Source organism: Mytilus galloprovincialis, chromosome 8 (genome assembly GCF_965363235.1).
Source record: "Mytilus galloprovincialis chromosome 8, xbMytGall1.hap1.1, whole genome shotgun sequence".
Classification (NCBI taxonomy): domain Eukaryota; kingdom Metazoa; phylum Mollusca; class Bivalvia; order Mytilida; family Mytilidae; genus Mytilus; species Mytilus galloprovincialis.
In genome coordinates this window covers 93,551,764-93,564,424 of record NC_134845.1, presented here as the reverse complement: position 1 = coordinate 93,564,424, position 12,661 = coordinate 93,551,764, and the positions used below count along the sequence as shown (strand labels likewise).

Genomic DNA, 12,661 nt, shown 5'->3' with positions numbered 1-12,661 from the left:
AGTAGGAAATTCGGTGGGCGTTTCTTGCGCATGCGCACAAACCACGGTGATAGTTACGGTGACTGTATCAGGAACCGTGTATATTATATACCTCGAAGTGAAATAAAAACAATCAACAGACAACGCTGCTAAAATGAGCTCAAAGGCAAAGAAAAAAGAAGGAGCTGGTGAACCACTTCACGACTTAGAACAACAGTTTATTTTACGCCTTCCACCGGTAATTATCAATATTGTGAAAAGGCCGTGTTTTGTGTATGTTTTGTTTGTTAGACAGTCTGACAGTTTGATTTGTTTTCATCTTCATTCTTCCACAGGAGTTTGAAATCCTATCAATAAGGGGGGAAAAATATACCAAAGTCGACTATCACAGTGTAATAGTCGACTTTGGTATATTTTTACCCCGGTATATTTTTACCCCTTATTGATAGGATTTCAAACTACTGTGATTCTTCCTTCTTCTTCTGTACGTATATACCTCCAATTATGAAACACCTCCGCAACTGAATTATCCAGACGGGAGTATGTATGTATGTATGTTCCGTATGGAAGCAGGACAAGTCGCCCCACTGGCAAGTCGCCCCACTTTTTCACCAACTACTCGTCCCACTTTAAAAAAAAACGCCCCAACCTGGATCACCAACTCGCCCCACTTTTTAAAAAATCGCCCCACATGTGAAATTGGTTAAATCATGTTTAATATTACTCCTGCCAACTCGCCCCACTTAATGGAAAACGGTAATATTTAGATATAAAATTAAAATATAAAAACTCGCCCCACTTAAAAATAATTTTCGTATTATTGAAGAATAACTGTATTTTTTTAAGTGGGGAGAGTTGGCATTACTACATTCATCCTGGTTAATAATATAATATAAATCTAGATATTATCGTTTTCTTTCAAGTGGGGCGAGTTGGCAGGAGTAATATTCACGGAATAACATCTTTTTCCATAAGTGGGGCGAGTTGGCATTAATACATTCATCCTGGTTAATAATATATTAATCTAGATATTATCGTTTTCTATAAGTTGGGCGAGTTGGCAGGAGTAATGTTTACGGAATTTAAGTTATATACCACGGGATAACATCTTTTTCCATGAGTGGGGCGAGTTGGCTTTACTACATTCATCCTGGTTAATAATATGTTAATCTAGATTTTATCGTTTTCCATTCAGTGGGGCGAGTTTTCAGGAGTAATATTAACGGGATTTAACACATTTCACAAGTGGGGCGATTTTTTAAAAAGTGGGGCGAGTTGGTGATCCAGGTTGGGGCGGTTTTTTTTTAAAGTGGGGCGAGTTGGTGAAAAAGTGGGGCGACTTGCCAGTGGGGCGACTTGTCATGGATTCGTTCCGTATCTCCCTCCTTTAGTAGGAGCAGCACCATGGGTTATGGTGTAAAAAGGAAGACATTTAACACACTGTATCGGTACAGATATAATGTGAGCATTAACCTATCCAGTCTCCCAGCCTGGCCGTAACGGGTCTTACTACCAGAAAGTTAACCTTCCCCAAAACAATAAGTACAATGTAATAAAGCATACGAACACACCCACTCACCTGACTCGCTCATCCTCAAAAATATAAAAAATGCATAATATAAAAAAACATTATATACAAAAAATGGAATAGGTCACCCCGGATGCCGCACAAATGCCTAGACAACGAACGGGAAACCGGAGAGGACATAATTGGAATCCAAACCGATACCGCTAAACGCTAAATGCCCAGCTGTATTCCTGGTAGAGGAAAGCCGAAAATCCTATGATAAAGGATCTCGGAAAGAAACTACCGATCCATTAGGGGAACAGCTAAAACCCTCAGACATCAAATAGATTGGTCTGATAGTTTCCCACATGGAAACTACTAATGGATCCCATCTGACTACATGTCTCAAACAAACCTGAAAATATCTGCAGAAACCTTTCTCAACAAAAAAATATAATCCAAATCATAAAATATACGATGTAAGGATAATAATATTCATCCATGAAATCAATTTGACAAAACAATTTCAATGATGTTGAAGGATTGTCTCTGCAAAAATTTTCACGTCCGCTCTCATCGGCATGCTCGACTGGTAATTAAAACTTATATTGTTTTTGACTAAAAGTTTTCATCAAATAACATAAAAAATAAAAAATTTAGAATTTAGATTCACTGTACACGGATAAAATCTAAACTATTTAAGGACTGATAAAATAATTTACGCAATTAAAAGGTAAAAGTATCTAGGCCTTAGCAATATTTATTTTTAAGATTTACTGTACAAAACTAAAATCTAAAAATATAAGGTGCTTTATACAATGGAAAGCGCAGAAATCCAAAGTTTACGGATTGGAATATAAATGTAGATAAAAAACAAATAAAAACTGGACAGGATCAATTAAGATTTATACAGTAAAAATAAAGGGGACACCCTTCCTCTACCTTATCACATATGTACAAATAGCTCATATCACAAATGTTCAATATCTATGGTTTTACTTATATATACAGTTCATCGGACGGATTCACAATTTCTGCAGAATACAAGTTCTCTCGGTACGCAACCTATAGCACATATCGGTAGACATTTTTTGAATTTTGTCTAAGTCGGTACGACTGTTAATATCAGGCAATATAAACGTACTGTCAATAATCAATTTAACAATATCTACTTAATTTTTAAATCTTTCAGTCCATCCTGACGTGCCGATAAAAGAGATCACTAAGGCCTTTAGGTTATAGAATAATGCCTTTCTCTGCTGATGTAATGCAGGACAGAGGAGTAAAAAGTGTGTTATGTCCTCATTTGATGTTCCACACAATCTGCATAAGGAAGACTCTTTTCCACCACTAAATTTATGTTTATTTGACTCAAAGAGATATGTTCCAGTTAAAAGACGAATTTTTACTGCTCCTTTCTTAACATCTGAGATTGTTGACGATAAGCTGGTCCAAACAGGGTGTACTGATCCAATGTTTAAGAGAGCTCTATCCAGGTGTACCAAAGTAGTTTTAGATTCTATTTCTTCCAGAAAAAATTTTGTCCAATATTTTTGAAGCGCCATTTTTACCGATGATTTCCACTTGAGTTTGGATGGAGGCTGTTGCTTTAATGAATCAATGCTTGGCAAATCATACATAGCTAACGTACCTGCGACCTTACAGAAGAAGCTTTGTTGATTATCCATATTCATAATTAGTTGTCTGTCTACCAGATCCAGTATTGTTGAGTTGTCGCATGAGACAATGTTATAAAGGAAAGAAAGTTGCCTTTTATGGATTTCAGCCTCAATTGTAAGAGCGCCTAAGATGAGATATACAGCTCCAGTAGCTGTTCTTGCGGGCATTGACTGGAAATTTCTCATGTTTTTCTTATGAAAGCGTGACAAGATGTCCATTTGCTTCTAATTAAGTGGTAGAATCTCCATGCCATACAACAGCCGTGGAATGACATAGCTCTGATAAATTTTATAAGATGTTTGTGGATTGAGACCATTTGAGCCATGCAGACCAGTGTTCATCAGGGAATACAACGTTCTTCTTGCAATGCTGATACGTGCTTCGATGTTTACATCATTTTCCTTTATTTCTGCTCTTATGTAGACCAAGATGTGTAGTATCTTCTGATGGATATATATAGTTTTTGCCTAAGGTCCATTCCTATAAAAATCATTTACCACATTGAAATTCAGAGGTTGACTCAATAAAACCCTTTCATCAGAGTGGTACATGTAGTTCTTAGCGGGACTTAGAGCTTTGATATCATATGAGACCATGTTTTTCTTGTATTGTAAACATGGTAAAGGGTTTAGCTTTAAATCCTTGAAAAATATAATTCTTATCACATTTAATATATTTTTTTTCCAAATTACAAATTGTGATATTAAATGATATATAAAAAATCCTTAAAGTTTAAAATCCATTTGTAAGATAAGTTTCTTTTGAGATAACGTCCATGTCAGTACATGTATAAATCACTGTTAGAAGTCAGAAGCTGCTGATGATGTACAAACCTATATTAGTAAAGACTATTTTAATTTCAGGGATCTGCTATGGCCTTACGGAGAGAGGTCCAATCAGGGTCTATGACACTTAAAGACAGAATAAGTATAGAACTGAACCAGGATCATAGACATGGAGCTGTTAGATATGGAACAGATATATTTCATGCAAAGGTAAAACTTACACATGTTACAAGGGAGATAAATATTACAAAATATTAGTCACACCCTAGATTTCTTGGGTATGTTGGGAGTTTTGTATTTTAAAAAATGTAATGTATAACTTCTTTTGGTAAATTATTCTGAGCTACAATAATATATAGTGTACTGATAAATATTATACTATTTCAGGAAATGCTGTCTGCCTCTTGATACAATATGTATTATAATTTCAAAATTTTAAGTGGGAAAGTTTTAGATACAAATGTACTGGAATTCTTATCATGTTAGTCCTACACACAATAGTGAAAACATGTACATCATTGAAAAAAATCAGAATTTACATCATCTAATTGTAATAATTTTGTTTATTTTAGCTGATGGATTTGCCTTGTGTAATAGAATCTTATAAAACCATTGATAACAAAACAGCTTATAAAACAGCAGATTTATGCCAGGTATGGATATTAATTATAAGAGTTAGATATTAGATAAATAAAATAGATAAATTTTATTTCCAATAGAGGACACATAGGCATAATCACTACATTGATTTTTTTATATCAAACTTTTGCAATAGACAATATACACAAGAAAATAAAAAAAATATACAACTGAAATATAAATTGAGTTAATAATACATGTAGTCACATAAACTACTTAACTAGTATACTTACTTACTTAATCCTCTCCGTGCATACTTGCACATGAGGTCACTACGAATGCCCTCTGGACACTGTTATGCCTAAACGGGTAATGAGTGTGTTTAGTGATTATTGACCATGCACTAGAAGCAGCATCACATCCATTATAAAAAAAGCTTTTGAGTAAAGTCCTTCCTCGTGGCTGATGCATATGAACAAACTGTTTTGTTGTTCATATGCACATGATGCAGGAGTCACCAAGGGTAGGTGCTTAAAGGACACTAAAGCCAATATATGTTTTTCACACTAATCTATCACTATCCTGTCAACACTGAAGTTGTGAGTTTGATTTCTGCATGTGGCTGGTGCACTCAACTCCAATCTTAATTGACTAGGAATTATAAGTTTTCCTATCAAATGCCAATAATATTTGTTATGTTGTGTCCCATACTATAAATATGAAGTTTTATGGCAATAAAGATTTGAATTGAATTGAAAAAATAAATAAAAACTGGACACCACAAAATAACCTATCAGTGTTTAAAGTGGCATTAAACACCAATCAACAAATAACATTGTGAGATAGACAGGGTACTCAAAATCCACTTATTTTTTAAAAATGTACGTCTGGAGGTATAAAATTATAAACCTGTTATCATTTGATTCACCTCTATATATAAAATCCTAGATAAGGCTCAGTGAAAAGCCCCTTCAAAATGGATGTGGGCTTGCACCTAAATCCAGAAGACTTGTTTAAATAATTCCTTCAGGTTCTCCATTTAGGTCACATTTGTTCAAAAAAAAAGGGGGGTATACATCATAAATCTTTAGGCATAAAAATACAAACAAATCAATGACCAAGAGAATCAAGTTAAGGGAGTTCACTTCTCAGTTTCAAAATGATTAACCTTTTCAAAAACACTAGTTTATATTGATAGGGGATTAATAAAGGAATCAAAAGAGCAAAAAAATATATAGGTTAATGTGCATGTTTTTGAGATATCAGCCATCATGGCCATCGAAATTTTGGCTCGAAAATATTCTCTCTTGACTTTTCATAGCTTTAGCATTGACAAGTTTAAGTTCTCAAAAGCTATTAAAAAATAATTAAAATTTATTAGGACTTTAACAGATGGCTTATGATTATACATGTAAACGTTTTGTAAAAAGAAAAATGGGGTCAATGGGCATTTTTTTTTAAGGCATTCAAATGGATAAAACCAGAAGATTCTGAAAATCTGACAAAAAATCCAAATTATGACTAGCCAGTTTTCTTAATCAAACAAACACCTACTTTTATATGTATTTTTATGTGATTTTAAGGATTCAAATAAAAAAAAATTAAAATTAAATTTCAGATGCTGTTATGTACAAATGATGAAGAACCAATGTCAGATGAAAATGACAGTCTTAAGAAAAAAGATAAAGATAAAAAGTATCAGTATATTCATGGCAGTAAGTACATGTACCAGATTGTTCATTAAAGTAAGTGTTAAATCAGTTGCACAAACGGTAACATTTAATAGGAAGAAAATACAGAATTTAAAAAAAAAAATTAATAAGTGTTCCACGGAACCCAGTGTCTCTACTTGTTTAGGAATCTAATAAAAGTTTAAGAACTTTTACTGCAGACTGTTTTTAATGTTAACTGACAGAAAAACGTCCAAAAAAGTCCATTTATACCATGTTTACAATGTAAGTAAAATATGAAAATAAAAAAGAATTTTTTTTTTTACAAATTTTAATTCTGGATACTATCTGATGATCACAAGCAAACTTCTATCCACGTTGGGACGAAATACAGTGTAGTTTAAGAAAGTTTTTAAATTTTAAAAACTTTTAACCACAGAGTGAATACTTGTGGATGATACTGACGATGGAATGTAGGATCGCTATGTCTCGCTTTTTCAAAAAATTTGGAGGCTTGACAAAAATGAACATGCAGTACAAAAAGTACTTCAGTAAAAAATTAAGTTTGTGATGGAAGTTCGACCAGTCTAGTTTGAATTGTCTCACATTTTTATAATTTGATTGCAGCCTTCTTTGAATATAAGATGAGATATACGTATCGATAGGAAAATCCATATTGATTTCATGGTCACTAATGACTATGTCCAAGAACAAGGTCAAAGTTAGTAAAATAAGACACATTTTTGAGGAGGAAAGTGATTTTTAGAATCTCATTCAACTACTAGATGGAATTGCAACCTTTCTGAGATAAATGGTCATGTGTGAGGAGAAGAAAATGTATTTTTTTTTTTATCTTAATTACATTTTTAAAATGCATAATAAGAGGAAACTATGTTTTTACTGTGTTTTTCCTTTCTTTTTAGTAACTCCACCTTTAAAAAATGTGAAGAAAAGAAGGTTCAGGAAAACATTAAAGAAAAAGGTAATGCAGAATTTCAACATACACTATTAGATATGCATGAAATATTTGCAACTGGACATTGAACACCAATCCATACTTTTTATTTTTATGCCCCCACATAGGTGGAGGTGTGAGAAGATGTGATATGTGTGCCAATGAGACAACTCTCCATCCAAGTCAGAATTTGTAAAAGTAAACCATTATAGGTCAAAGTGCAGTTTTCAACATTGAGCCTTGGCTCACACCAAACACTAAAATTAATGTGGCTTGTTTAATTTTCATTAAATTTTGACAAAGTATTTACTTTGACCTTTCATCAAAAAATCAAAAAAAATTCATTGGCTAAATAGCAGTTTGACAAACCCTAATTTTGACCATTGAGAAGCTTAATAATTCTGTAACAATAAAATGTGATTCAAACATTCAGCTGATATTAATGCGAGATCTCCCTGTAGTGTCATGTACCACCTTAACATGTTGTTAATGTCTTGTTAAATTTTCAGTACATGGAACAACCCGACATTGAAAAAGAAGTAAAGCGACTGTTCAGACAGGACGCTGAGGCTATTGATGTTAAATGGGAGTTAATTACCGAGGAAGAGAAAGTCTCATCAAGTCAGACGAAAGGAGGAAGTGATAAACCACTGATACATAGATCTGATACAACCACTAGTCTAGATTATGGTGAGTATTAACAAAACACCTGATACAGAGTTTTAGGTGTAAAATAGGTAATGGTGAGAACTGAGTAGTATATATTCAATATTTATCAAAGGTACCAGGCTTATAATTTGATATGCCAGACGTATGTTTTGTCTACAGAAGACTTATCAGTGACTCTCAGATCAAAATAGTTATAAAGCCAAACAAGTAAAAATTGAAGAGCATTGAGGAAACAAAAATACGGATAAGGTAATATCTCTGGGATAAGAAAATCCATAGTATTTTGAATTATTTATACTTTTGCAAACAGTAAATTTATAAAAATTACAATATAAATAATTGATATTTATGTCAACACCAAAGTGCTGACTACTACTGGGTGCATGGTTTTTCAACAGCAGAAAAATTGTTATATTAATATTATAAGTTATTAGACAGTCATACTTGCAGGTATGCAGATTTTCAAGAAGGGACTTTTATTTATAATTTATATTGAATGAAACTTTTGAAAAAATTTATTTATAAAATTTTATTTTCACTTCTGTTTCTAAATTTATTATTAAATTAAATAATGCATGTACAATGTTATTTTCAGCCATATTTGGAGAATTAAGCAGTTCAGATGAAGACGATGAAAAAGATGTGAACATCATGGATAGTGGCGAAGATGAAATGTCGCGTAGTAGTTCCTTTATCCCTCGACAGACTTCGTATGCCAGTCTGGACATGGCTAACTCTGAGAGTCAGGACGCCATGAATGATACAGAATCGGCAGAGTTGGCGGGTAAATTGACGGAGTTAAAGAGACAGGTGGAGGAGATCAGGAGAAGGAGACAGTCACAAGAAGATCGAGTGGCAACGTTAGAGAATCCAATGTTAAAGGTAGGAGTTATCTTTCTTGTATTAGTCAAAGTTTTCATTTATTATCCTGAACACTGAGGTTGTGAGTTCGTACCCTGCTTGTGCGGGTGCACTTGACACCATCTTAATTGACTAGGATTGTGAGTTTTCCTATTGAAGCTCTATAAATTTCTTAGGGAACTCCGGCTTCCTCCACCAATAAATAGCGGCTGCCACGAAATAGCCCATAAACAGTACTTAAAAGTAGCTTTAAAACACAGAAACTGTAAATCAAATCATTTGTTATCCTACTGCCTCAATGGCCTCCTATTAGCATGTTTACCTATAGTGCAAGTCACCAGGCAGGTCAAACCATAAAAAATAAAAATGTGTATTTGGTGATTTATCTCTAAATATCCACCATCATGTAAGTTTAACCATAATCCAGGAAAATTTGCACCCACAATAATAAATGAATCCACAGTGCATTTAGCATGATTCCAGTTATGGAACAGCTATGAACAAATAACTTACTTTCTATAATTCTTACTTGTTTTATCCTTTTCCTGACCTGTTGATAATTTTTATTTAATCAACATGTGGTTTGTTTGATCTCAGATTTTCATTGGTCAATATTTGTTTATGATGTCAAATCTTCTTGCTTTCCTCTGAAATTCCCATTGCGACCTCATGAATAAAGGCGACCATGCCTGATGGCGTCACATAGAAAGAACGCATCTTTCTGCAGATTATCATGAAAAGAAGGAATAAGATTGTCTGCCTATCATCTTAAAATCATTAGAGAAACAGATGGAAACAGATTGCACCACCAAATCTCTTGCAATACAATTTTAATTCACTCTACACAGTTCAATTTTAAATATATAAAACGCTGGAGGAGTCTAGCGTTTTAAAATTGAAGATTTAGCTGTTGAGTGGATGAATATTGTTTCACACTTAATGCAGTGGTTGAATCCATATGTATAGATTATAATATGTTAGAATTAACATGTGATATAAATTGTACAATGGGTAATGTAAAAGTTTTGTGTTAATTTCAGCAAACAATGCAGGAAATGCTGAATAAAACTATTAAAGAAGAGGATGAGAAAGGCAAAGAGGTTTGTTAATTAGAGGCTGAACTCAATTTATATTTTACTGTGGATTCATTCATATTCTTTGGCTAACAATTTTTTGTAAATTTTGAGTGTACTTATCAGGAATTAATTCGGACCACATATTTAAATGTTAAAAGAATTACAAATTTTCAATTGGAACATATGCACCATGAAGTTTCCTCAATGCTAGAAAATTGGTACACATGTATATAATGAATCCACAGTATGCTTTTTGCCTATAGTTAAAAAAAAAAGATATGAAAAGGTGAAATAAAAATCTATGTCAAAGAAGGACAACCAATTGAAATCAATAAGAACACTTATAGAAAAAGATGTGTAGACTGAAATGTCATTGAAACATTCAACAGGCAGTGAAATATTGAGTAAAACAAAACCCACAGACAAAAATTGTTTGTTTAATTAATTCATAAGTGTATTCCAAAAGATGTATTTTTCATTTTCATTTTTCAAATATAAATGAGAAAAAAGCATTGTTTAGATGTCAAGATTTTAGGGTTGAAGGAAATGTAAAATAAAATAAAACTACAGATAGAAGTGTTCTACACTCCCTGGATTTTTTCTCAAGTTTTGCAGTTTGTAGGTCTAATACATTGTAAGTAATATTTATATTGAGGCAAATGTAAAGATATATGAAAAGAACCAGTGGAAATTAAAGACAATGAAATGAAAATGTACCTTTTAGTGTAGATTCAGAACTAATTACAAGCATGTATTATTGCAATTTTTCAAGAATGGACAAAAATGGGAACTCCTGAGTATTCATGAAAATTTGCATACAGATATTTGTATCAGATTTCAGGAGGCAAATTCTTATTATTGTGATACTCAATTAGTCCCATTATCATGATTATTGCATTCATTTCTGAATTTCTGAATTTCCAGTGATTAAATATTATAAAAGATTTTATTCAATCCTAAAATTTGTATTATTATTTATTTGCAGTTTGAAATATTATCATCAATGTTGGGCTGAGAAAATTGACCAGAAAGATGTTAGTTGAAAGAACAAGGATTAATACAAGAGCCAAAAATATAACTTGTTTCTGGGAAAAGTTTTTGACATTGTTGTAAACATACATGTACTTATCTACTATTCGAAGCAGAGGTCCTCTTTCACAATGAGAAGACAGTTTAAATGGATTGGCAATCACACCACATCTTCTTATATCTATGCAATGATAGATATATCAGTTTGTTGCAAGGTTAGGATTGGTTTGGCTCCAAATTGTTTGTGTTGCCTGTAAGCAAAGCTCTATTGACAAATCTGGATCCTATTTGCTTGTTATGTGTCATCACTCCAGATTTTAAGATGTTGCAGAATTCTAAATTTAGGAGATACTATGCAATTAATGATGTATTTAACGCTTATAAACAACAGCCCTTTTAGATTTTGTTTTTTACAGCTCACCTGTGCCTACTCTAGCTTTATTCTCTTTTTTTTTGTAAAGATATTGATACAAATGATTAACTACCTTTTCAATTGATTTTACCTACAAGTGTATATCTAAAGAAATTGCATACCCACTCCTATTGGAAGGCAGAGTGGACAATCTAGAAATTTTGCCCAACCGTTGCCTACTCCAACTGTAGGCGAGTGGGCAAATCAAAATCCAACTGAGCTATAGTGTATCTCTAAAATTTATTTGTTAAAAAAGAAAGGCAACCAATAAAATTTATATAAAAATTCAAACAGGGATTATTTTACTTGTTAAATCAGTGTCATTATCATCTGATATTAGTAAATTATTAAGATTGATTTAATTTACTATTATCTTTGATTTGCTTGAAATCATGAATCAAAGTTGTATAAATTATTTATTGATGTTGTGTATTCCTCATTATATTGCTATTTAAGATATAAGATATTTGTTAATGTGTATTTGAAATGAGGAAATGTATTTATTGCAATGGATAATAAACAACATTAAATTTAGTATTTGTTTCTTTTTTTATTTGAAAAGGATACATATTAAATGCCTGTTACAGGAAATATTTTAAGCTAGTCTTCAATAATCATTAAAATAAACCTTCTTTTGCAGATTCCCTTGTCTTCTTATCAAATTCATTAAATTGAAAAATGTTTATGAAGTAAGAAGATGTAGAAAAAAAGAATGGTCTGATTTATATAAAAAAATAAGAATGGCTGGATCACAGCACCCATAAAAGGCATAATGCTTTGAAGTAGTTTTTTGCATCACATTTTATTGCTACATGTATATGCCAATATGTATATAGAGTCCAAACACTGTTCAGTTAACAACTCATTGGAAGCAGCTTGTATCTTTAAATTTTTCATATTTATCATCAGGAATGACGTGCACCTACTCATATCCAATATTGGTTAATTTATCGATTTGGCGCCAACAAGCTGATGAAGGTACTGAATAACGTCTGGACCCTTAAAATATGTAATGTATCATCATCATCAAATAAAAGATATATTCAAATATTAAGACTAAACAAAAGTGAGGACAAAAACATCCAAATGATAACCACATGAATTAATGATGCTAGTACCTGGTACATGTGCATTTTAATGTGAAAAATAGTCCATATGTATGAGGAACGAAAGATACCAGAGGGACAGTTAAACTCGGAGCTCGAAAATAAACTGACAACTCCATGGATAAAACAGTAAAAGACAAACACACAGATAATAGTATACAAGACACAACATAGAAAACTAATAACTAAGCAACACAAACCCCACCAAAAAGTGGGGGTGATCTCAGGTGCTCAGGAAGGGTAGGCATAATAACCGTGAAAATGTTATTCCATAACAGTTGATCAACTCTTGGTGGCGTCCATAAAATTTTCGAAGGAATGAAATCACCTTCACCTTTTGGAACTCTTGGTTT

The 12,661-nt window shown here is 32.7% G+C and overlaps 1 protein-coding gene across 1 annotated transcript; it reads left to right on the top strand.

Moving 5' to 3' along the window:
* The first annotated feature begins 86 nt into the window (after window positions 1-86).
* LOC143042866 (transcription initiation factor TFIID subunit 7-like) lies at window positions 87-11,736 on the top strand. The gene is made up of 9 exons (XM_076215352.1): window positions 87-217; window positions 4,030-4,161; window positions 4,524-4,604; window positions 6,149-6,245; window positions 7,124-7,182; window positions 7,665-7,845; window positions 8,420-8,706; window positions 9,726-9,785; window positions 10,747-11,736. The coding sequence occupies exons 1-9, from the start codon at window positions 134-136 to the stop codon at window positions 10,774-10,776; spliced, it is 1,011 nt and encodes a 336-aa protein (XP_076071467.1). The 5' UTR covers window positions 87-133; the 3' UTR covers window positions 10,777-11,736.
* The last annotated feature ends 925 nt before the right edge of the window (window positions 11,737-12,661 follow it).

Coding starts and splice junctions, on each gene's coding strand:
- LOC143042866 (XM_076215352.1), top strand. CDS start 134: ATGAGCTCAAAGGCAAAGAAAAAAGAAGGAGCTGGTGAACCACTTCAC. Junction 7,183..7,664: donor GGAAAACATTAAAGAAAAAG/GTAATGCAGAAT, acceptor TTAAATTTTCAG/TACATGGAACAACCCGACAT. Junction 8,707..9,725: donor TAGAGAATCCAATGTTAAAG/GTAGGAGTTATC, acceptor TGTTAATTTCAG/CAAACAATGCAGGAAATGCT.